General features: G+C 38.2%; 1 protein-coding gene across 21 annotated transcripts in view; it reads left to right on the top strand.

Moving 5' to 3' along the window:
* The window catches only part of DENND1A (DENN domain containing 1A), a 568,035-nt gene that overhangs the window by 155,572 nt on the left and 386,475 nt on the right, over nt 1–25,988 (top strand). For 15 of the 21 annotated variants that reach the window (XR_007518642.1, XM_049895674.1, XM_049895683.1 and 12 more), the window contains 3 exons: nt 4,485–4,534; nt 6,859–6,918; nt 16,831–16,950. Coding sequence is in view for 20 of the 21 variants with exons in the window: in XM_049895674.1 (XP_049751631.1) it covers nt 4,485–4,534; nt 6,859–6,918; nt 16,831–16,950 (230 nt within the window). In the remaining variant the exon portion in view is untranslated. The remainder of the gene's footprint in view (nt 1–4,484; nt 4,535–6,858; nt 6,919–16,830; nt 16,951–25,988) is intronic. The other 6 variants (XM_049895692.1, XM_049895676.1, XM_049895686.1 and 3 more) reach the window with 2 other exon arrangements.

Below are 25,988 nucleotides of genomic sequence, written 5' to 3'. Positions count from 1 at the left end.
ATCTACATTTTGAAATTAATAAATTAGGTATAAGGAACTCAGGAAGTGTTCTCCCAGCATCACCTCTTACCTCCTTCACTCTCTTTCTGGACAAAGTTAAATAATCTGTGATATTTATTGCGGACTGTTGTATCAGCTTTCAGCAAGCCACAGTGTGGCTGATTGTACCTTTACACATTTTAAATACATTCATTTTATTCAGACTGTCTATTTATTGAAATGCTTCTGGTACACATCTCCCCCCTTTTGAGCTATTGAGAATGTGCTTCATCTCCCAACATTCTCTAACCCCAGTGGACACTGTAATCAGCCAGTGCTTTTGTCTTTCAGATGGCATTTATTTGTGGATGTGTATGTCTGTGTCTGCCTGTCAGTTGTTTTCATCTGCCAAATACAGCTAATTTTTGTTCATCGGTTTCAATGAAGCAATGAAAAGAAAGTATTTGACATCTGAACTGATGGCCATTGCAGGATCTTTGCTCCTCACCCTATGCATCCCAAATCCAGGGTGAATTGGTTTTGCCTTCTCTTTATTAACAATTCCGGTTAACTCTATTGAATTTAGTTTTCAAAGTTTTGCTTCCAGCTAGTATTCTATAATGGATAAATTATAAATTTAAAACTTTACCAGGCTTTTAAGAGAATGGCTCAGTCTGAGCAGAACATAGTCTATCTACTTTCCTCACATTGGAGTAAGTTTCCTGATGGGCCTTCTGACCAATGAAAATTCAAATTGGATGAAATGAATTCAGAATAGACTGAGATGAATCTTAAGTTCATTTCTAAATTTCTTTTGCAAGTGAATCCAGTGATGTGTGCTAATTTCATATTTTTGGTTCGTACTCTGAGACTTGGTATCTCCTTGTGGCTATTGTAGATGTTGTTGCTTTTTGCCACACTGTGTAATCTGCTGTTTAATATACACATAATTGAAAGGTTGGTGCAGCATTTCCTTCCTGCCCTCTCTGCTGTTATTTCTTCCCACATGAACTGTTGTATATTATGTTAAGAAGAAAAGCCCTTTTGGAAATTGCCTATTTCATAAATTGTCTGGTGACACAAAGGGGTTGAATGCTGTATTCTTGTCTCATTTATTTTGAAAACTTTGCTACTGAACTCACCTTAATCAATGAGCTCAGTGCTGTCTCCGATAAGTTATGTGTTGGATATATTGATTGGAAGAGATTTTAGAAAACCCGTCTGGGGTTTATAATGTCAGCAGTGTTTTGATTATGAAAAGAGTTAGAACCTGGGGACATGGAACCAGGTGGCGAATGTCCTAAAGCCAGTGGCGACATGGTGGACTGGTTCCCTCCTGGGATCTAGTTCATGCCCTGCACTTTAACTGTGGTGACTGGCTACTATAGATTCAGTTTTTTGCTCATTAAAATGTTAAAAAATCAAACTGTACATAAAAAGATTTGTGAAAATATAAACTTGGGAATTGATCTGGAGAACTGGCATGCAATCCTCCCCACCCCCAGCCTTAGCAATGAGGTCATTTACATTTCATCAGCTGTGCTCCCTCCCAAAGATCCGATTTATGTCACAGTAGTTGAGGTTGTACTGAGGCTGGTTGAAAGAGCTTGTGTAGGCAAGAGAAAGGAGGGATAGAACGGGAGAATTACCATCTACAAAGAAAGTCCCTTAGCCAAAACACAGGTTCTAGAGAGAAAAAAGAGTTGGTAGCTGGTTCGTGACTGTGTTCCTAATAAAGTTAATAATGAAAGATTGTAGGATACTCTGCCGTAAGTATAATGCACAAGATATATTTAAATCAGGGATTTAAAGCCCATATCTCTCTTAAGAGAGTGGTGTTTTTCATATTCAAGCAATTGTGTTTTTCCTTAGAAAAAGAAGCTAAGGTAGTTGGATGTTTATATATAAGGAAAACGTCAGTATTATGAAAATTGATATATTTTAGCAGTCATTAGTTACAAAAAATGTTGCTTGTTTTTCCCTCCTTCTTTCTGTCCTAACCTTCTTTGACTAAGAAGTAGACATTTCAGTTCTGATTGAGATAATGTATGAATATGCCTGACACAGAGTAGATGCTCATTTTTGTTTTCTCCTCTGACAGCACACCACCATCTTGTTTGACTTAAATTGAAATATCAAGCTTTTGTAGTATCACAGACATGAAGAAACATACTGTAATATACACACATGTGCCTACATTTGTCTATGAGTGTTCCCCCTCCCCTGTGCTTAATTAGCTTTATCACTGTTTTCTTGGGTAAAAAGGAAAACTCCTGGGAGGTGGGTTATACTCAGCCTGGATTGGGTATTTGTTATTTGTTCTAATATTATCCGACAGACAAGTTTAAGGTTGGTTATTACTCTTGACATTAGAAAGTAGTAAGTAGTTTCTGTATTGTAGTGAGTAATAAGTTGGGCATATTAGGTTCCTCTGACTCTGCTGTAGAGCACAATGCTTTCTCATAGCCATAGGGGTCCTTTCTTTCAAAAATCTTTGAGGCCTTTTGCCAGTGAAACTCCAGCATAGAGTAGAGAAGCACTTTCTGCACCTGTAATTTTTGAGGGGTGAAGGATAACTGTCTTTGTAGCTGATGTTGGCAATGTCTGAACACTTGGTGCTGAGTTTTAAAGAATACTTCATACATATACTGAAGTTAAGAGATGCTTTGTGGTATTATTTGAAACTTGAGGTGGAAGGAAATTTGTAAGGAAATTTTGTGTGTTTTGTGATATAGGTTAGAGTGTATTTTATAACCAAAGCTGCAGACATTAAAATGGATGTTTTATATGATCTTTTTTCCAATATTTACCTCATAATAACATTATGCATTGATAAATTATTCTTATTTTTCTGATTCTTGATTAGCTATTGCAGTTTATTTAACCACAATTAGTTTTAAAACTCTGTGTATGGACTTCTGAATGCCACACTGAAATTAATGTATCTATAATGCATCTTAGAATATGCTGACGTAATGTTTTCTTATCCAGTCTTTTTCATTTTTTTAGTTTCCTATTCATTTACTATTTGATGACACGCCTTAACAGTGCTATGATATACGTAGTACGAGACCAAGATGATATTAAAAAATAGGATATGCTCAATTGAATTATGTAGGCAGAACATGCTCTGGCAGAGCAAGTCAATGTGCTTTCTGCTTCATTGAGTGGGTCATTAGATTGATGTGGTTTATTTCTTGAATGATAGAACTGGTTTTAAAAATAAATGAAGCGAGAAGCATCAATTCAGTTAGCATTGATAATTCATTATTATTGGTTAGAAAACTGCTACATTTGTAAACTGATCTTTAATTTATCACTTGGTTTAGGATTTGCAGTGGGCAGGATTGTTTTAATTTGAACCAGTTTCCCAATGACTGAAAAATGTGTTCTTCATTTTGTCTTGAAGTTAGGATTTTAAATAGTTAGCAAGCAAATCAAATGCATGGAAGGAATACTTTTAAAAAATGTATACCGTTAATCTGTGAATTTATGACAAGCACCAACTGGGGTCTAACCAAGTCTGCAGTTCAGTAAAGCTAGAGAAAATTCTATGAAGTAAGTAATAATAAATTTTGTGTATGTGTTTCGCTGTGTGTATATATGCTGCATATGTGAAATGTGTCTGTTGGGAAAAGACACACACCCCTGTGTACTGTTTCTCAGGTACCAGTATTCTTCTCTTAACATAAGACAGTTGCCGTATATGAGTAAGTCTTTGAAATGTCACTGTACTTTTTGTACTTCCCACTATTCCTGAAAAATGTGCTTGGTTTTATGCGGCTACATATTTGTAAAAAGACATTTAAACTGATAGTCTGCTTTGGGTTTTAATAAATTACGAGCAGGTAAGTATATACAACAATGATAATGATACTTAACTAAATTAGTGCACTCTTAAATTATTACAGTTTAATTACAAAATAAATTTCTGCCAGGAATGGCAACTTCTTTATAAAGGGAATAAAGTTTTAAATTTTGAAAAGTTTAGTTGACAACGTTCAGGGACAGTTTTCTTCAAACTGGCTTTATATTGTGCTTGTGATTTGGCCTATTGATGTTGGGAAGTGTTGGCTAATCCCGGCCCCCTCCGTTCCTAGGTAACAGGCAAAAACGATGCCAGCAACAGCGGCCCTGCCAGGCCAAACCCATGTGGCTTGGTGTTATTCACTCTGATCCATATGGTCAGGCTGGAGATGGTCCCTGGAGGGGTGTTAACACTCAGCAACCCAACCGCCTCCCTCCCTTCAGAGCTTTCCTGCATGGCTCCTGCTGCTTGGCCATGTGTGATTCTTGATTAATTTTTCATTTTTAATGAAGTTTGATCATGTTTATTATTTCTCATGATTGACTGCCTGGTACTCCTCCCATGTAATTGATAAAGCCCATATTTCTTCATCTGTCTTCTCTTTCTTTAGGGTAAAGTTGCTAGATTGTGTGCTGTGGTTAATGTTAGATTTATTAGTCCCATTAGATGTATAAATTATCTCTCTTTCTCTCCACAGGAAGTTCTACAGACTTTGACCAAGTTTTGTTTCCCCTTCTATGTGGACAGGTAGTGTCAGATTTTCAAACTTTACTAGAAAAAAAGTGTCAATAAACCTGCTATAGAAAATAAAAACCATACCATTCTTAACATTCTGTCTGTTTAACCATGATTTAAAACACCTATGTGCCGAGGAGAGTTGCAGTATTCTCCTTTCCTGGGGATTTTATTGACATTATCAAAAAGTTTAAAGCTTAGAGCTTTGCATTGGTTAGTTTGTGAGCTGTATTTTAGATGACATTAAGTTTCTGATTTTGGTTATCAGACTCAAACCATGCTTAAGAAGGGTTGGTATTTAATCTAGTGCTATTCAATTTTTATTTAAATCTGAATATATTCTACTTAAACAAGTGATATTACCTGACTCCGTGGCTTTATAAATATTATGTAGATTTTTTTTTCTAGTCTTCAATTTAAGATCTAAATCCGCATAGGCCTATCTTGTTTAAAGGTCCGCAGCTTTTTAAAATTTAAATGGTGTGTTGCTAAAGAATGTTTTGCATTTTGTTTAGGTGGCTAAGAATTGTATCTCTGGGGAAACCAGTATTTTCTATAGATTTGTAGACTAAAAAAATACAAAACCATGTAAACATTTCTTTAGTATTTACATTATGATAAACTGTTTCTTGGAGAGGTACAAATGTAAGGACTCTGAGATAATTAAAATAATCTGAGGGATTTTAAAAACATAAGCCACTGGTTAATGGTGACAGTTTTAGAAGGGCTTCTTTTTTTTTTTTTTTTTTTTTACTTTCTATAACTAACATTAATAAAATGACAAAAACCAATCATCTTTATTTTATTTTTTAAAAATGTCTACTGTGTTTTTCCTTACAGCTTAAGCATTTTTGTAATTCGTTGTCCACTTCATTATTGTTTCTTTTCAATGGTTTTTCAGTTTTCCTTTTAAAGGGGAATTGAACTATGAGACTACATATACATTCCATTTAAAAAATTCTACTTTTGATGACAGGGAGTTTAAAAAAAAAAACACCATTTTAAGTAAAAAGTGCTGTAAATGTTCCAAGAAAGCTATAAAATGTGCCCATCTTCAGGAAGGGCTTTTCATGTGTTTTTATGTGCCTGAACAAGGCAGAGCCTGAAAAATTTTAGTGCCTTATAATGCATGTATGTAGCTATGCCACTTGAATCTTCTCTGTATTTGTGGTAACAGTGTCCTGGCTTATTTGACATAAATCTAAAAACAGTGTGGGCTGAGAATTGGTAGCCAAAGGAGTTAAAAAAGTACTGAAAAGCAAAAAGAGTACTAAAAAAGCAACTCTGGAATGTTGCCAGCCATTTATAATCACTGCTTTCCCTGGTTCTAACATGTTATTTTTAAGCCAATCAACCATTGTAGTATTTCCAGACTCAGGCTCTTTAGATCCTGGTACCAGGGATACTTCACTAGCAGGTTGATGCTCAGCATAGAATAGCTTTACCTTTAAGGGGGTCAGTCTTTGTAATGAGAGTCCTCTTGTCTTTTTTTTATCCCTATTCCTTCTAAAAATAGCCAGGAAATAGGGTTTTGTTTAGAGATGTTTAATGCAAACTTCACATTTATATGTATGAATTAGTGATGCATGAAATCTCCTCCAGTCACTTATAAAATGTATTACAAATTATGGCAAGGGCATATTTATACAAATTAATAAAGCTGAAATGCTTTTTAAATGTGGTTAGGTGCTTAACAAAGAAAAATAAGGGAATACAGTTTTACATGACTTCTTGTTAGAGTGGTGATCTGTTTTGGATAGGTATCCCTTAATTGACTTGTAAACTAATATTAGAACAAATGCACAATGAGATTAATATCCTCCCTCCCCTACTCACCAAACACACCTCTACTTACCTACCTGTCTGAGTGATTACATTCTGAAATAGAAGAACAGCAGAGTCCTTAAGTGATAGTTCTAGAATCTTTTTTTTTTTTTTTGGTCAACAATAATGTCTAATGCCTTTTTTCCTCTTAGAAAAATATTTTTCTTCCGAAATGTTTCTTTCCAAATTACCTTCCCCTATTTTTTTTTTTTTTTTAAGCACAACTCTTGTATTTTTTTCACAGAACGATCTGGGGACAGAAGTCTTCTTTCATAGATATATTTTAATCCTGACCATGTATAATAGCTCTTTCCTACATTGTATTGTATTACCCCTATGGGTGTTGATAACTTTTATCAATACAAAAAAATAGCCCTCTTTCTTTTGGGGACTATATTTTTTCTTCTGTTTCCTCACCTCTAACCTGACATACTTTAATGCAGAAAAGGTAATAACAATGAAGTGCAGTTTTAATAAATCCAAAGTTTTAATGTCATTTTTTTTTTTATTAGCTTGCAGTTAGCACTGTCAAATGGATTTGCCCTGATTCTGAGTCTCACAAAGCCCCCCAGGTGTGTTTATAATATTGTTTGACTTAGAAAATATGCCAGCATGGGAGATGAGTAGTGCCTCCAGGTGATTGTGTTCAAAACAGAAAGCTTCCTAACCTTTTCAGTATTTTTGCTTTTCTACCCCAAGGAACAGTAATACAACTTTCTGACATTTCTAGTCTACATCAAGAGTGGGATTTTCAGTCATCATCAAATCACTTGTTAACATTGACATCTTGCTGTCTCTTGTGTTGTTTTATGATTTTCTTTTTGAAACTAGGAGTTATGAAAAATAATAATGCTGGTAGCTCTTCAAAAGAAAGTGCTTCCTCATGTATTATCTCATTTTGTTCTCATATCATAAGAGATAAGAACAAGTGCCATTATCTTCAATTGAAAAAAAATCTAAGCTGCAGAGAAATTGTGACTTGCCCAATGTCTTCTCAGGTTCTTAGCACAACCCAGATGTCTATCTGTCAAACGAATATACTTTTCAGTAAAACACCTTGTGGAAAGACCAGTCATCAAGATAGAGAGGAAAGGAAGGGAATTAGTATTTGAGCTCATAATTGATTCTAGTCCCCACAACTCTAGGAAATAGATGGTGGTGCTATCTCTTTCAAAAACAAAAGAACAAATAAAGATTCAGAATATGTAACATTATGTCGGGTGATGGAAAGGATATAGAAATGGTATCAGACTTGGATCCCTGCCCTCCATGTGTTTCCCAGCCTAGTTAGTAAAGACATATTACACATCATTTATCTGAAAGGATAGTGAGGTTAGGGAAGAATGAAATCAGAGAAAACTTCTTAGAGTAGGATGAGCCTTGTGTTGCTGTAAGTGTGGCAAGAAGCAGAAAAGTGGAAGGGAGAGGTAAGGGCAAACTAGAGGAGAAACCTTGAGTGAGCCTAGAGATTGTTCCAGTCAGAGCAGATGGAGCCTGCTGGGGAACAGAGGGATGTGTACCGTGATAATTTGGACTCTGGCTACAAGAGGCCTTGAAAATGTGTAGGAGCAAGACCACAGGATTTCAGAGCTGAAATTCATCTGGTTTAAGCATCCCATTTTACAGAAGGGAAACTGAGATCCATGTAGATGAAATGACTTGTTTATGATCACAACTCTGAAATTACAGAGCTGGGAAAGGACCAGATACTCTTAATCCTTATCAAGAGTTATTTCTCTGCTACAGTGCACTTGAAGCTCTTCAGGGAAGGGAGTGGTTTAATGACAGTGCTGAGTTCATTGTGTCACTCTCAAAAATTTTTTATTATTATTGAAGAAAGTAATGTCTTGTAGAAAAAAATAAGATTTGTATTATTTCGTATTGTGGGGCTACTTGCACTTGATAGCTGACAACTGGTTTCAGTTAAGCAAAGCACTCAAGAGACTCATTGGTTGATGGAAATGCTATTCCTTTCCATGTTTGTGTTAATCCTCTTTCAGAACCCAGGAAGTTAGCTATTACTCAATTGCCCTATAAATTACACAGCTACACGCAAATGATCTGAGCATTAAATGAAATGATGTCTTTTCAGGGGCACCAAAAAAAAAAAAAAAAAAAAACAACCAAACCCACTGCTATCGAGTCAATCCCAACTCATAGCAACCCTATAGAACAGAGCAGAACTGCCCCATAGAGTTTCCAAGGAGCACCTGGTGAATTTGAACTGCCAACCTTTTGGTTAGCAGCTGTAGTTCTTAACCACTATGGCACCAGGTTTTCCTTCAGGGGCACAGGTATAGTTTAATGGTTCAGGATGTAATCACAGATGCAAGTGTGGTTTCAATACTAGTTACCATTCTATTAGAGTCCCTGGGTTGTGCAGATGGTTAACAGGCTCTACTACTAACAGAAAGGTTGGAGGTTGGAGTCCACCCAGAGGGACCTGGGAAGAAAAGCCTGGCGACATACTTCCAAAAACTCAGTCATTAAAAATTCTGTGGAGTACAGTTCTGTTCTGATAAACACCTGGGGTCTCCATGAGTCCTAGTTCTCTCCACGGCAACTGGAACCATTTTATTATATATCTGTTATGTGCCAGGCATTGTGCTATGTTCTTTCCCTGCATTTAAAGGTGAGAAATTTGCAAGGTTACCATTATCATCTTGCCACATGGGAGGAGAAAGAGGCTCAGATGGGTTGAATAGCTTGTCCAAGCTGCCACTATTAGTAAGTGGTAGAGCTGATTTTAGAACCCATACCCTCCAAACCTATCATACTCTTTCTGCTATATCATATTACCTCCATTAGATTAATCACAGTGTATAAATAAATTAACTAAACAAACTTCTTAAATTTATTTCAAAAGCAATATATATTTACTGTAGGAAAGTAGAAAATTCAGATAAGCAAAGAAAATGAAACCCATGCAGGGACACCATGGTTAGCATGATAGTGTGTATCTTTTCAGACCTCTCCACTTGTTCTTGTATATTTACCCTGTTCTGCTTTAAAACTGAATCCATTTGGCCCACTTTAGTCCCTTGATTTATTTTAAATTATAGGTTAAGCTGTACTCCATGGTCATCTTTTATACCTTTAGGTAATGATGAAGCAATTGGGCTGTAGTGGGCAGAGCATTGGGGGTAACAGCCCAGAGACTTTAGGTTTAGTTTTGGCTCTGCCAGGACTTACTCTGTGCTCTGAGAACCTTAGTTTCTTACTGGGTAAAATTAAGGGAGTTGGATTGGCCTTTGCTGTTCCTTCTAGTTTTCATACTTTTTGATTCTCCAGTTATGATTCGTGTTTACTTTGTCAGAGTCATATAGACCAAGTGAGTGGAGAGGTCTTTGTTCTTAGAGTCATCCAGTGAGTTTCTCAAGCAGATAGGTGTTACCCTGTGTCTGGCAATGGGTGACCTAGTGTTGGTCCCCTAGTGTTGGATCAGTGACGTTCTTACCTTTTGGATCTTTGAGCAGGGAAGGTGAGAAACTTGGGGTTTAGACAGATAAAAGATATGCTTTAGAAGGGAGTTTTAAGGCTTATGTAACTACACGTTGGGAATAGTTAAATGATGCTTGATTCCTGCTTATTAACCCCATATGCATTGAAGGAAAGGAGAAGCAACTCTTGGAGGTGCCTTGGAATACATAACTCAATAGATAATTGTTATTGTCAGGTGCCATTGAGTTGGTTCTGACTCATAGCAACGCTATATACAACAGAATGAAACACTGCCGGGTCCTGTACCATCCTCAAAGTCGTTGTTATGCTTGAGCCCATTGTTGCAGCCACTGTGTCAATCCATCTTGTTGAGGGTCTTCCTTATTTTCACTGACCCCTTACTTTACCAAGCATGATGTCATTCTTCAGGAACTGGTCTCTCCTGATAGCGTGTCCAAAATACATGAGACAAAGTCTTGCCATTCTTGCTTCTAAGGAGCATTCTGGCTGTACTTCTCCCAAGACAGATTTGTTCTCCTGGCAGTCCATGGTATATTCGGTATTCTTTGCCAACACCATAATTCAAAGGCATCATTTCTTCTTTCGTCTCCCTTATTCAGTGCCTAGCTTTTGCATGCATATGAGGTGATTGAAAACATCACAGCTTGGGTCAGGCACACCTTAGTCCTCAAGTGACATCTTTGCTTTTTAACACTTTGAAGAGGTCTTTTGAAGCACATTTGCCCAATGCAATATGTCGTTTGATTTCTTTACTGATACTTCCATGGGTGTTGATTGTGGATCCAAGTAAAATGAAATCCTTGACAACGTCAGTATTTTCTCTGTTTATCATGAATTCCTTATTGGTATGGTTATGAAATTTTTTTTTTCTTTAATGTTGAGGTGTAATCCACACTGAAGGCTGTAATCTTTGATTTTCATCAGTAAGTGCTTTAAGTCCTCTTCCCTTTCAGCAAGTAAGGTTGTGTCATCTGCATATCGCAGGTTGTTAAAGAGTCTTCCCCCAATCCTTATGCTGCATTTTTCTTCATATAGTTCAGCTTCTTTGATTTTTTGCCTAGCACACAGATTGAATAAGTATGGTGAAATGATACAACCTGACGCACATCTTTTCTGACCTTAGAACACACAGTATCCCCTTTTTCTGTTTGATCGACTGCCTTTTGGTCTAAGTACAGGTTTCTCATGAGCACAATTAAGTGTCCTGGAATTTCCATTCTTCACAATATTACCCATAGTTTGTTATGATCTGCACAGTCAATGCCTTTGCATAGTCAGTAAAACACAGGTAAGCATCTTTCTGGTATTCTCTGCCTTCAGCTAAGATCCATCTGACATCAGCAATGATATTCCTTGTTCTACATCCTCTTCTGGTAGTAGTTAGTACGGCATAATATGTGGAGGATGACACAAAATGTTTCAGTTCTATATCACTGATAATTACCATTTTTATTATGTATGTACTATATGCTAGTTATTTTGTGTGCATTAGTTCTAATTCCCAAACCCACTATGCAAAGTATTATTATTACCATTTTACAGCTGAGACTCAGGTATACTAACTTGCCTGTGCTTACATAGCTAGTAAGTAGTATACCTGGTATTTCACTCTAAAATCTAGACTTTACTGTTTCGTCATCTCTTTCCTGCATCATAAATTGCTGCCTCTATCATTCTCAACAGCTTAAAAACAAGTTCTGGTATTCTTCCATTCTAAAAACAAAGGAAAAAAAAAAAGCCCTGCTTAGACTCTTCATTTCCATCCAATTACTGACTCATTTCTCTGTCCCCCTTCATAGCAGAACTTCTCAGAAGAGTTGTCTGCATACTTCAGTTTATTCCTTAGCCCTCTCCAGTCTGTCTTCTGCTTTCGCTATTCAACTAGAGTTGTTCTTATCAATGTCACCCACAAGCTCCATATTGCCCAATTCAACGGACATTTTTTTTTTTTCTCTTCTCATCTTGCTGCATTCAGTAGAGCTGGCCCCTCCCTCCTGCTTGCCTTGTTTCCCTCTTTGTCTTTGATGGTGTCTTCTCTACCCATCCTCCTATGAATTGATGTTTCTAGAACTGAGACCTAAGCCCTTTTTTTTGTTTCTCTGAACTTTTTCCCTAAGTGATCTTGTTCTTTACCATGGCTTTAAATACCATCTCTGTGTAGATTACATCCAAATTTACAAGTCCAACCAAAACTTCCTCTGTCTCCTAACTAGCATGTTCAACTACCTACTTGATATTTCTATTTAGATGTTTCAAAAGTTTCTCAGACTTAACATATCCCAAATGGAACTGTTGGATCTCCCTCCTAAACTTGTTAGTCTGGCCTGTTATTAAATGATAATACTCTGCCTTTTCATTCCCTAATTCTTAGTCCATTTGCAAGCCTGTCATTTACACCTGCTAACTACAACTTGCATTTGACTTGCATTTGTCCACTGCTCTCTATCTCCACTCTCCCCACATGAGTTAAGCCACTGTCCAGTCTAACATGGATTATTGCAGTACCCTCTTAATTACATTCCCTCTTTCTACCCTCAGCTTTTTCCAAACTGTTCTCCACATAACAGATCAAATTTTAAAATTGTAAATCAAATTTCCTTGATTAAAACTGTTCAATGGCTTTCCATTGCTTAAAAAAATTCTGATTCTTTTTCATGCCCTATGAGATTCTGTCTGCATGATTGGATGCTTGCTTTATCTAGCAACTTCTTATCATGCCCCTTTTCTCCTCATCTCCTGTGCTTTAGCCATACAGGTAACCCCCAATTCCGTTCTGAGGACTCTGTCGTAAATCAGTTCGGACATTAAGTTGAATACCTCTTTTTTTAGTTTTTATTATTATTGCCTTTTATTATCAATATCTTTATAAAGCCAATCTTTGTCTCTAGGGGTTGGAAACATTAAATATAAACATCTGAGACTGATAACATCACCAAATTACATGCTGCAATGTTGATCGTAGACATAAAACTAACAATAAGATGTATGTAATAAAAACGTAATGCAGTTCGTCATAACTCAGATACATTGTAAGTGGGGCGCTACCTGTACTGGTTTCCTTTAGTTTCCCCCACATGCCTAGCTCTTTCCAGCCCCCAAATCCTTGCACAGCTGTTTTTTCTGTTTTCCTGAAACACCCAGTCCCCCTGCGCCTTGAGTGGCTGCTCCATCCCATCCTTTAGATCAGTATTGTTGCCAAATCAGAGAAGCTGTTTTTGACTACATTATCTCAGTAGATACTCTCCTTCTAGTCCACTTTCTTCTTTGTTTTCATAATAACACTATTATAAGCTGTATATTTTGCAGTATACTTGTTTATTGTTCCTCCCCAACTAGACAGTAAGCTCTAGGAGGGCAGGGACCACATGGTCCCTGTTTATACAGTCATTGTGACAGTGCCCAGTGTAGTAGCTCAGTTTGTAAAATGAATGACTGAACTTTAAAGTGAGGCTGACATGTAAAATTCTTTTTCTTACTGGAAGCCTGTAATCAAACTGTTCATCCACATGATTCATGTCTCTAAAGTCCATTTATATGCTGGACCTGTAAACGGCTTCAAGATTAAGCATTCTGCTGGAGGAGACTGGAGTGGCTGGCAGGCATTTGAAAGGTGACATGAAGATTGACGTCTATAGTTTGAAAAGTCATTGCTTTTTTCCTTTGTTTTCTATATTCACTTAGGCATGGGAATGCCATCTAATGGTGGTTTTGGCCTTGGTCTCCTGGGTTCATTTCTGGAGCTACTCAGGTGTGGTTTCCCTGGCTTAATGCAATGTATAGTCCCATTTGATAAGACCACTATCTGAATTCCTCACATACCAGAGTTCCTTAAACTGAGTTGAAGTCTTCCTTGGGAGAATATTCATTGTGTTTAGCACAGTGTGGCAGAATGCAAAGGAGTTAGAACCAGAAATTGGTTCCAGATTTCTGCCCTTCCCCTGATTACTTTGAATAAATAAATAAAAACACTGAACCTTAGTTTCCCCAGCTGTAAATGAAGAGAATTGAATGAGATGGGCTCTAAGGTTTTTCCCAGCTTTAATTGTCGTGAAATCTCTGACTCCTGTAAAGAAGTCATGGGTGCTGATACTGGAGATAAATGCAAATACTGCAGCTGTTAAGGAAACGGACCCTCTCCCCAAAGTTGCTTTTATGGAGAAAGAGTGAACATTTCCATAGACCACCTCAGGAAGGAACGATAAATTCTTTAGAGACTAAGAAACTTTCAAGCTAACCTACCTTTGACTACCTTTTGCCTGACTTTTTTTAGTTTATTGGAAATTATCCAAGGAGAAAATACTTTAGAATTTAATGATTTTAAAATTTGTATTTCACCCCACCAAGAATAAAAAGGTGAATCAATTGAGATTAATAACTGCCCCACTGTAAGCTGTGGCACTCCAAAAAGACTCTTTTTCGCTTTAATGCAAGCTTGAGTGGCTTGCTTGGTCAGCCAGAGACTACCCCTTCCAAAAAGAGGCAATGGATAAGAGAGAAAGGCACCCTTGCTTCCTCCACTCATAAGTCAAAAAGCTTGAGACAGTCAGGAAGACTAAGCAAACGCATGATTTTAGTTTGAAATTTTGTTTTCATATCCCTTTTATTAATTGTTTCTGCTATGGGCCGGCCTTTATAGTAAATGCTTATCTCACTTATTTCCAAAACATCCTTTGAGTTGGGTGGTAGTTTTCCCATTGCTATTCCAGATGAAGAAACTCAAGTGTTTAGAGCTTAAGTCACTTGCTAAATTAAGACCTAGCTTTTAAGTGATTGAGTTGGAAGTTGAACCAAGTAAATGAGTAATGAATCCTTTTTTGAGCCTATAATATACCTAAAAGCATTTTCAGCATTTTTAATGGTAGTTGAAAGATAATAGAAAATTAATGACAATTCACAAACCAAGTTGTGTTCGTTCTGTGCCCTTTTCCTAGAGACCCTGAGTGTTTCCTTTTCATCTAGTCCTATCAATACCCTTCCCTTTTAGGATGCTACTCAGAGAGTATTCATTTTAAATATTCTAGAAGTGAAATTGAACCCTGAGTTAAAATAATTAACAGACAGATTTTGTATGATCACATACTAGTATTTCACAAAAGCATGACTTAGAATCATCCTGACCTGTTGCTTTAAATATTTTAATAACACAAATTCCCCCTTCCCAGTGAGGCCCGCGCTTCTCTCCAGTCACTTTAATTATGTGAGCTAGAATCCTGTTTCTCACACATCTTCAGTTCTCAACCTTGTTTAAATTAATCATATAATCCCCCTTTAAAACATAGTATTAAATCACCATAGTAACACAGTATCCAAGCTTTATAGATAAAACATAACAGCCATAAGAAGGTAGCGTTTGCTGTCTCCTTGACAGCTCTGTAACTTTTATAGAAATGTGTTCCTTCTCCTGGCTTGTGTAAGGTGGAGGGTAGCATGACTTACACCTGTTTATTACCATGTTGCTTTTAAATCGCCACCTTCTTTTGTTCACCTTCCTAGATAAATACGGAGAGTGGAACACTTTTCTCTCTGGATTACTTTCTTATTCTGTCTAACCACTTTCCAGAGGAAAGAATTGTTCCCTTAAATATGACCAGGCAGGGTCTATTGACCTTTGTACTGGGATACCTTGAAAGTCCCTTTTAATTTTAATTTTCATGTGCGGTTTATATAAGGGAGTTTTAGAAAGGAAGGCTACCCCGTATTTGGAAATTTAATTCATATCATATTCAAAGACTCATTAAGAATTCTGCCTTTGCAGAAGGCCTGGTGAACCATGATTTTTCATTTTGAGCGATAATTCATAAAGTAAATTCTATGTGAGCGCATTGATTTGGATAAGTTTATCAGTTTGAGTATTTTTTAATAAAATACAATTGGATTGTCTTAGAGCTGATGAGATCCTGTGAGTAATTCAGTTTCAAATTCTGTAATATTATGTTGGTACAAATTTGTGTACTAGAGTTTCAAATGTTTAAGTTCTTAAAAAGGAGTCCATGCTAACTGGTAAATGATTTTTAAAAAGTGGATTTTTGAACGTTTTGTGACTTTTAAAAAAAAGTGTCTAGATCAATTTGATTGGTAATAATGCTTTTTACTTTTTATTTTTTAAACATGTTTTCTATTTTATGTTAGGGCTTTTTGGGTATTTTTACATTGATGCAATAATTTTTAGCTTTTTTTTTCTTTAATGTCTTTCTTTAAAACTATGTTTCCATTTCTTAGAGAGCACCTTGAATTGCCTGGCAACTTGTTATTTCTGTCCTCTGAAATATGAAATTATGAAAGATAAAGAAATTTAGGAAAATAATTATTAACCTTGCCCTGTTTTCTTTCCAGTTTGAATCCCAGCTCTTGCACTTAGCAAGCAGCTCTGTGACCTTCATTCAGTTACCTAACTGTCCTGTCCCTCAGCTTCCTCTTCTGTAAAATGGGAACACTATCTAAATTCCTGGGTTGTTGTGGGGGTTAAATGAGATAGTATATGTCAAACATCTAGCTTTGTGGCTGGCACACAGTAGACACTTAAATTCTGCATTGTAGTTACCAATACTTTCTGAGCTAGAGGAGTAATTCAGTGAGTATCATTAACAGCAAGCTGATAGAGTAGGCATTGGAGTCAGATAGGCATAGGCCTAAAGTACAGCTCCTTGCCACTTTCCAGCTGGGACCTTAGGCCATACCTCTGTGGGGCTATTTCCTCTTCTATAAAATGAGGTTAATAGAATGTACCTTTCCAGATTGATGGGATGCTTAATAGAGCTGCCTCAGTGCCTGAACTCAGTAAGTGGACTCAACAACTTTGGGTACTGAGGTGGTCACTAGAATGGGCTCTCTCTCTCTCTCTCTCTTTTTTTTTTTTTACTAGCTCACTGTCTATTCCCTTGAAGTGTGTAAATTTTAAGTTTATTTATAAAGAGTTCCACTGAGAAAGGAAATGTTACAGGTTCAACGACTTGTCATGATTAGATACTTTATCAAGAAACGTACTGCACATTCATTTTCCCTTTGTTCTGTCTCTGCTGCAGTCTCACAGTTAGCCAAGTTGGCCAGAACTTCACGTTTGTGCTCACTGACATTGACAGCAAACAGAGATTCGGGTTCTGCCGCTTATCTTCAGGAGCGAAGAGCTGCTTCTGTATCTTAAGGTAAGGGAGAATGGCTTTTGGCTATTGGCTAGTTCCGTGAGACAATGTCAGCTTTTGCGTTGTTCTTCTGTAATTAAATTTTCCAGCTGTTCTTTTTATTTTCCTATCTGTTTCCCACAAGTCACTGTACTTGGGGAGAAGGACTTCAAAATGTTGTTCTTGCACTTTAAGTTCTGCAGATAATTGTATTTATTTATTTGTATCACATCCCTTGGGTGGGAAAGGGATCATTGCTTCTGTATAGTATGTGGAGGCTGGAGAGTCAGCATGGCTTCAGTTCCTCCTGCTGTTATCTGGAGCTGTCAGAAATTAGTCTGTTAGGCTTTCGCTTGGACATTTTGTGTATGTAAGATTATTAATAAAGTATGTGTCTCTAGCTAAGGACGTCTTGCAGACACTGATTGTGTCCTCCTCAAAGTAACACCCTTGCCCTCTTTGGGTCAATGAGTGAGTAACTGTTTCCTAACTTGGCTACCTCTGAAGAGGTTTGAGAAAAGTATAGAATCCTGTAAGAAGACTTCTTTAGGTCTTCTAAAATCCCCTTCATACACCAGAGCTACACTTGCTTAATGCTCTGTTTCCTCCTGCCAGAGGGGCAAGGCATGTTCTGGGGTGGAAGGATGTGTGGAAATCCAATTTTGGAACTGCTGGCTCTGTAGGCTCCTGCTGGGAGCCTCCTGAGGGGGAAGTAAAGGCATCCCACATGCTCTTCTCTCCATCTGCCTCGGTTAAGTAGGTGTCAGAGGGGCCTGCCTCCTGTCTCTCTCTGCTCATGTGGAGCAGTCCAGGGCAGGGCAGCAGGGAGGTGCTCCTGACAGAACCCGGGTCCCCAGTCTTGGGCCCGGGCCTAGGGATGAAAGGCCAGACCCTCACTGAATTCCACAAAAGGTGTACTAGTCTCTGCACTTTCTTCTTCCTCTCATCAAGAAAGGACACATCTCCTCCATTCTCATCCCCCAAACACACATACCCTCAGACCATAGGGGGAAGAGGGGTTGACTATTTGAAGTTGTTTTGTCCAATAACTGTCAGTTTGGACTGCTATACTTTTGCACTTCTCTACACAAATATTATTGTTATTGTATGTAGTCAGCGAAGTCAACTTTCTTCCCATAGCATTTGTAATTTGGGCACTAGACACAATTGCTGGAAAGACTTAGGAAGGAGGTACAACCTGGCTGCTTTGTGAGATTAAAGTGTGTACAGCCGTTCTTAAGCATATCCCAGTAGCCCAGGTCCAAGGATGTAAAGACTTGTCTTTTGATTTAACAATGTTTGTTCTTTTTTTTTTTTTTTAAAGAAAAATTTCTTTTCTGTTTTTGTCTAATGTTATATTTTAGCTTTGATCATGATACTACCTCTCTATATATTTGTTTGAAGGAGGTAAAGGCTTAAATTGAGGTCTTTAAGCTTTGCAGAAAGATTTTTTTCCCCCAAACAGTTTGGGCTACAATGTTTCTTCCTTTTCTTGCTGGATTGTGAATGTGTATGGTTTGTGGGAAACTTGGAACTGAAGTGGAAAAGTTTATTTAAAATTTAAAACTTGCTCTTCTCTGATTATGGTGTTTGACTTTGTGTGTCTAATATGTAAGGTCATGGATTTCATGATTGTGAGAAGTTAGTTAAACAGCCTTCATGTTGTCATTATTTAGAATGAAAAGTAGGAGCAATTGGTATTTTCTTTTTTATACTAGCCTGGAACTGCGGAGAAAATTTGGTGGGTTAATTCATTCATTTGTTTGTCAGCCCCTAACTGAATGCCTGTTATGAGCTAGTTCCTGCCCTTGAGGAGTTTCTAAGATGAGCTGGGGAGATAATGATCACACTACTGGATGCTATATATAATATAATAGAGTGATCCCATGGCCGAGTGTCTTCTTACTATTGATTTTGTAGTGCCAGAGGATAGTGACTGTGGTTAAAAATAGAGTCCTGTGTCAATTCAAGAACATACATTTTATGAACATTTAACATACATTTTATCTTGTTTGGCTGTGTATATATAAAGGGTACACATAGTGGCACTCCCCCTGTGTTTGGTTTAGGAACATTGCTGGGTTGAGGATAGCATATGAATTGGAAGGATTTCCTGTTAACCTCGGATGACTGGTTGGCGATGTACCCAACAGAGTGAAGAGGTCTACTAGAAGAGTGAGGGTTGGGTCCAGGTGAGATTATTAGCATTGTCCCGTTTCTCATTTGCTGCTTAGTCACCTTGGTTTCTTTAGATACTTTCCTTTTAGTTTGCCTGTGCCTTGAGGCCTAGTCACCTTTCCCAGTGTGCCCAGTGCTACAGCTGAAGTCAGTTTATAAGCCACCTCTACTTTTGCTTTCCACTTCTTCGCATGAGAGATATAGCTTCCAGTAATGACATCTGTGCAAATACAGCTTCTTCTGTTAAAGAATTTAGCTTCTTAGGATCACCTTCTCTCACTTTTGCCTCATCTCCCAAGCTCATATGCTTCCTGACCCATATGACTGCTGTATCTTCTCTGCCTTCACACATCTACCCATCCTCCCATACGAAGCCTAGGGCCCTCCTCAGAGCAGCCTTCTCCACGCAGAGATAAGTATTCCCTCCTCTGCTCCACACCCCAGCATGCTTTACATACTTCAGTCATGCACTCATAAGCCTTGACCTTCCATTCTCTTTCTCCTGTTGGACTGCTAACTCTTTAGGGTAAAGGCTGTTAATCAACTTTGCATCCCCAGCACTTAGTGTATGCATGGTTTTCAGAGGAAGGGAGACATATCAAAAATGGAAGAACAGGGCTCACAAGGCTCTGAGTGAGAGTCCAGGGTCTCATGGGGTACAAGTTCAAAGAGAAAATATGAAATGTAGTTATTGGCAGAAGCATAGTTCATATTAACCAAACTTGTTTCATATTAGTTGTAAGAGGTACACCTTTGAATCTCACAGTGGAGGTCCAATGTTGAATGACAAGCATTGTGTCCATAAAGGATTTTGCCATCAGTATCATAAAATTTTATACTTAATTTCACAGTGAAAGGGTCTTGGGCATCCTTTATACAGTATAACTTATTAATTTCATTTTTATTGTCTGCCCATCCCCACTAAAATGTAGGCTCCATGAAGGTGGGAAATTTTTATCTTTTTTTGACAAACGTATTCAAAGTTTATTGATGAATGCCTGGCACATAATAGGCACCCAGTAATACTTGTTTTATGAAGGGATGAATATTTGGGAAAGAAGCCCTTTGTTTATTTTAAGAAAAAAATTTTTTAAAGTTCTGCATTCCTGCCATCAGCGACCCTTGACAGAAATGTGGCTGTATTAGAGTATGTTAAGGCCAGTTATATAAAGACCAAGGAGCTCTGGTGGTGCAGTGGTTAAAGCTGTCAGCTGCAAACGAAAAGGGAGGTGGTTCAAACCCACCAGCCGTTTCTCAAGAGAAAGATGTGGCAGTCTGCTTCCAAAAAGATTTACGGACTTGGAAACCCTGTGGGGCAGTCCTGTAGGGTCTCTATGAGTTGGAATCGACTCGATGGCAGTGGGCTGCAAGGACTACTGTATATAAAGTCGAATGTATGGTTTGCTCTCATGTTTGACTAGTTTCTGCCATTAAAGACTTTCTACTTCTTGAGATTCACCGTAGTATTATTTAACTAGTTGCTTTAGCATTTTCAGATAGCACCATCTGAGTCTGATGTGGTATAAGCATTTACCTCTGAAATCTTTCAGTATTATAGAATATGGTGACTTAGAACTGAGAGTTTTTCATGGTTTCAGATTTACCCAAATGGCATATGCCTCATCAAGGCCAAACTGTAATGAAAGGTGCTATTTATAGCCAACTTTTCTGGTTTTAAATCAGCAGAAGGCACACAAGAATTCAAAGCCAATAACATTGTTTGGGGGGTTACAGGAGATATGTCATACAGTAATTAAACGTTCGTTCTTATAAACCTGTTGCCATCGAGTCAATTCCAACTCATAGTGATCCTGTTGGACAGAGTAGAACTGCCCCAAAGGATTTCCAAGGAGCAGCTGGTGGATTCAAAACTGCCGACCTTTTGGTCAGCAGCCGAGTACTGTACTATTAGGGCTCTTTATAAAGGAACTTTTAAAAATATTTAACCATTTTCTGCTTTATGTATAAAGGTCTTACTTAAGGTCTTAAGGAAGCTTGAGTAACTATCCTTATACCCAAATAAAACTGTTTGGAATCTACTATACATTTTGAGAGGAAATAACATTTTTTTCCCATCAAGACATTATCTAAATTTTTTTAGTTTAGAATTTTTTATTTTTATTTGGTTAGTAATTATTTGAATAAGTGTATACCAAGAATGAGCAATTCATAACACTTGGTCTTTGGCCTTTATTTGCTTCCAGGCCCCTTAAAATAGATATAAAGATCTAGTCCCAGGTCTCCTTTGGGGAACCTTGCAGATACCATGCTCATTCAAGATTTTGATGATCTGGACTTTCTGAACTTTGTATTGCAAAATGAAAACAGTATATACTTTTTGTTATTTACCAAATATAGAATCGAATATGCTTCTGGGTACACTATCCCCGTACCACCTCTGATTTTCATACCCATTTCCTGTTTTACTTCTGCTACCCTTACTATTTTAGGAACCTCTCAATCTTTGGGAAGGGAATAAGTAAATAATTAAAATATAATGTGATAAGTGGGATTTTAAATAAATGTATGTGCAATGCTATTTGAGGTCACAGAATAGGCAGCACTCATCCCTGACTTGGAGAGTCAGGTGAAGTGTTGCTGATAGGTTCCAGTTAAACTGGGTCTTACAGAATGAGTGGGGACTCCTTTGAAGGGGAATGGGAGAAGAGCTCTCTAGGCAGTGAGAACTGTGAGAACTGGTGTGCAAAGGCCCATTGAAATGAAGTGTATAATAAGGTGAAAGAATGTTGAAAATTCTAGTGAAAGAACGTAACAAGAGATGATGCCACAAAAGTCCTGGGGCCAGTTTGTGAAAGCTGTTGTGGGACATTATCAAGATTTTGGATTTATCCCATTGGAAACGGAGTGCCATTAGATAATTTGGGACAGGCATTAGAAATATTGATGTTTCACCGACTGCCCTGACAGTGATCACAATAGAGGGTCCTGGACAGAGCTAGAGGAAAATGTAGAACAAACTCTAAATCACAAAAAAACCAGACTTACTGGTCTGACAAAGACTGGAGAAACCCCAAGAGTACAGCTCGGGGACATCCTTTTAACTCAGTACTGAAGTCACTCCTGAGGTTCACCCTTCAGCCAAAGATTAGATAGGCCCATAAAACAAAATGAGACTTAGTGGGCATACCAGCTCAGAGGCAAGGATGAGAAGGCAGAAGGGGACAAGAAAGCTGGTAATGGAAAACCCAAGGTCGAGAAGGAGTGAGTGTTGATGTGTTGTGGAATTGGCAACTAATATCTCCAAACAATACGTGTATTAATTGTTTAATGAGAGACTAATTTGCTCTGTAAACCTTCATCTAAAGTATAATAATTTTAAAAAAAGAAACAAAAAAGAAATATTGATGTTTGTAGATCAAGGATAAAGTGGCTTTTTGTGCATGAAATTGCAGCCTCCACATGCTTAGATTTTTTTGGGTGTTGTTAGAAGGAGTGCTACACATCTCTTTGGGAGAAGCAGCCCAATTTAGATTGGATTTTTTTTTAAAATTCAATTTTAGTTCTTTTTTTTCACTGTGACATAATAAAATATGTTCCTAGACTTCTGTTGGACAGTGATTGTCCTTCTTTCCATGCTAGTTGGCATATGGACTTGTGTTTAAACATTGTGTTAAGTGAGAACTATCTTCCTTCTAGAACGCTTTCTGACTTAATAGCAGGAACAACTGTTATATCCTTTTTCATCTGTATTGTCCTCATTTTTACTATGAGCACAGAACATCTCAGTTTTTGCTACAGAGAGAAAAAAAAGAAGCTAGAAGTAATAAATGAGTCTGGTTTTAAGAACTTTGGCTTTTCTGTCTCACTAGTTGTTCCATTGTTTTTTAAACAACACATATAGTTCAGGAGAAAAATCAAAGGACTCTCGTTTCCTTTGGCAGATGCAGTGGCAGAAGCCCTTTTAGATTGTGTGTTAGCTCCTTTAGTTTAAAATAAGTGCAAGGCAGATAGGACTGGGAGTTAGAGAGGAGGGCTGTGGGGACAGCTCCCAGATTTTTACCTTGAAAGCAGGTGTTGCTGAAATATTCCAGAAACAGATGGAATCTCCTATTCTCGTTTTAAGCTGTTTACGGTTGTCTCGCCCGAGGGTACCCTGCTATACAAAAATGCACAGCCTGATGTTTCAGGGCAGTTTGGGAATCAAAGCTGGGGCTCCTCTGGGAGAAATCAGATTTTCTTCCCAATGCCTTAAATGCCGTTTGGGAAACCTGGATCTTTCATACTGTGTAACAGAGAGGACTTCCCTGTGCCTTTCAAGTGCATTCCTCTCTCTAGAGCTGTTTGATTTATTCTTCCCCTTAAAACTGAGATGAGTACTACGTTGTTGTGGTGGTGGTTTTCTGTACGGTCTGTTGGGAGAAGGCCCAGTTGCTGTGACAGATTTGTAATTCCACCCTATGTGGGTCCTGGCACATGGCTTCTGTCAGAATCCAAATGCATGGGATGTTGCCCTTGGAGGTTCTTGCTAAGATCCTCAGTATTTTCTATGGGGGATGTGCTCATCAGAACGTCACTTTGTGGGAGGTTATAACTTTTTTTCTTAATTAAAAAAAATGAGGTGGTTGGGGAATGTTACTTGTTTTATTGCCATTAGATGCCTTCATGCATAGAAATAGATAATCCTCTGGGGAGCTACAACTCAACAATAGTAACAAGCTGTACAATTTAAAGAAAATCACCTTTGAGAAGATGAAAGGGCAATAAATAAAATTGCCCTTGCGGTCCTAGTGGCCTGCTGTTGGAGGTTGATTTGAAGGCTGGGAAGCTGGACAGTCAGAGGAACAGGTGACGGGGTGGGTCTTCTGTAGCAGGAGCAGTGGGGCTTTTGGCAGCAGCCTCAGTGGTGTGGCTGAAGAAGGAGGCTGCTTTTCTCCTCCTGGTTGGTTTCAAAGGAGAACAGTTTGGCTCAGCCTTCCTGCAAGCAATCTGAGCCCAGGGTTGTAGGTTTTTGAGACTCTAAGACTTTGGTTAAAAGTTTTTCATTTATGAGACTGAAGAGTCACAGGCATTACAAGAGGCATTGCATTTCTTGCTGTGTTTTGAAGGCTGAGGGTTTCCTTGTTTTAGTGCTCACGAAGCTTGGTACAAGGCAATAAGTGAAACCACCTTTCATTTTTTTTTTAATTTTGTTTTTCTTCCTCATACCTTGCCCCTCTTGCTGTCTCCATCAACTGCTAATGGTGGTTAATACTATTATACCATTTTGTAGATTGATAGAGACTAAGTCAGGACAACTCACATCAGAGGATTGGGAAGGAAAGGGAGGAATTAGCATTTATCAGCATGTATTTAATGTGCCAGATGGTTTACATAATTCTCATTTATTCTTTTTTTTTCAATTTTTTATTGTGCTTTAAGTAAAAGTTTACAAATCAAGTCAGTCTCTCACACAAAAACTTATATACACCTTGCTACATACTCCCAGTTACTCTCCCCCTAATGAGACAGCCCGCTCCCTCCCTCCACTCTCTTTTCGTGCCCATTTTGACAGCTTCTAGTCCCCTCTACCCTCTCATCTCCCCTACAGATAGGAGATGCCAACGTAGTCTCAAGTGTCTACTTGATCCAAGAAGCTCGCTCTTCACCAGCGTCCCCCTCCAACCCATTGTCCAGTACAATCCCTGTCTGAAGAATTGGCTTTGGGAATGGTTCCTGTTTCTGGGCCAACAGAAGGTCTGGGGGCCATGACCACTGGGGTCCTTCTGGTCTCAGTCAGACCATTAAATCTGGTCTTTTTACAAGAATTTGGGGTCTGCATCCCACTGCTGTCCTGCTCCCTCAGGGGTTCTCTGTTGCGTTCTCTGTCAGGGCAGTCATTGGTTGTAGCCGGGCACCATCTAGTTCTTCTGGTCTCAGGATGATGTTGTCTCTGGTTTATGTGGCCCTTTCTGTCTCTTGGGCTCATAATTACCTTGTGTCCTTGGTGTTCTTCATTCTCCTTTGATCCGGGTGAGTTGAAACCAATTGATGCATCTTAGATGGCTGCTTGCTAGCGCTTAAGATCCCAGACACCTCTCTCCAAGGTGGAATGCAGAATGTTTGCTTAATAGATTTTATTATGCCAGTTGACTTATATGTCCCCTGAAACCATGGTCCCCAAACCCCCGCCCCTGCTACTCTGGCCTTTGAAGCATTCAGTTTATTCCGGAAACTTCTTTGCTTTTTGTTTAGTCCAGTTTTGCTGACCTCGCCTGTATTGTGTGTTGACTTTCCTGTCACCTAAAGTAGTTCTTATCTACTGTCTAATTATTGAATACCCCTCTCCCATCCTCCCTTCCTTCCCTGTCTCGTAACCATCAAAGAATATTTTCTTCTCTGTTTAAACTATTTTTCGAGTTCTTATAACAGTGGTCCTATAGAATATTTGTCCTTTTGCAACTGACTGATTTCACTCAGCATAATGTCTTCCAGATTCCTCCATGTTATGAAATGTTTCACAGATTCATCACTGTTCTTTGTCAATGCATAGTGTTCCATTGTGTGAATATACCATAATTTATTTATCCATTCATCTGTTGATGGGCACCTTGGTTGCTTCCATCTTTTTGCTATTGTAAACAGTGCTGCAATGAACATGGCTGTGCATATATCTGTTCGTGTAAAGGCTCTTATTTCTCTAGGATGTATTCCAAGGACTGGGATTGCTGGATCATATGGTAGTTCTATTTCTAGCTTTTTAAGGAAGTGCCAAATCGATTTCCAAAGTGGTTGTACCATTTTACATTCCCACCAGCAGTGTGTAAGCATTCCAATCTCTCCACAACCTCTCCAACATTTGTTATTTTGTGTTTTTTGGATTAATGCCAGCGTTGTTGGAGTGAGATGGAATCTCATTGTAATTTTGATTTGCATTTCTCTAATGG

The sequence above is a fragment of the Elephas maximus genome, chromosome 9 (assembly GCF_024166365.1).
Source record: "Elephas maximus indicus isolate mEleMax1 chromosome 9, mEleMax1 primary haplotype, whole genome shotgun sequence".
Taxonomy (NCBI): Eukaryota; Metazoa; Chordata; class Mammalia; order Proboscidea; family Elephantidae; genus Elephas; species Elephas maximus.
The sequence above is the reverse complement of the archived record's forward strand: the minus strand, read 5'-3'. Positions and strand labels throughout refer to the sequence as shown.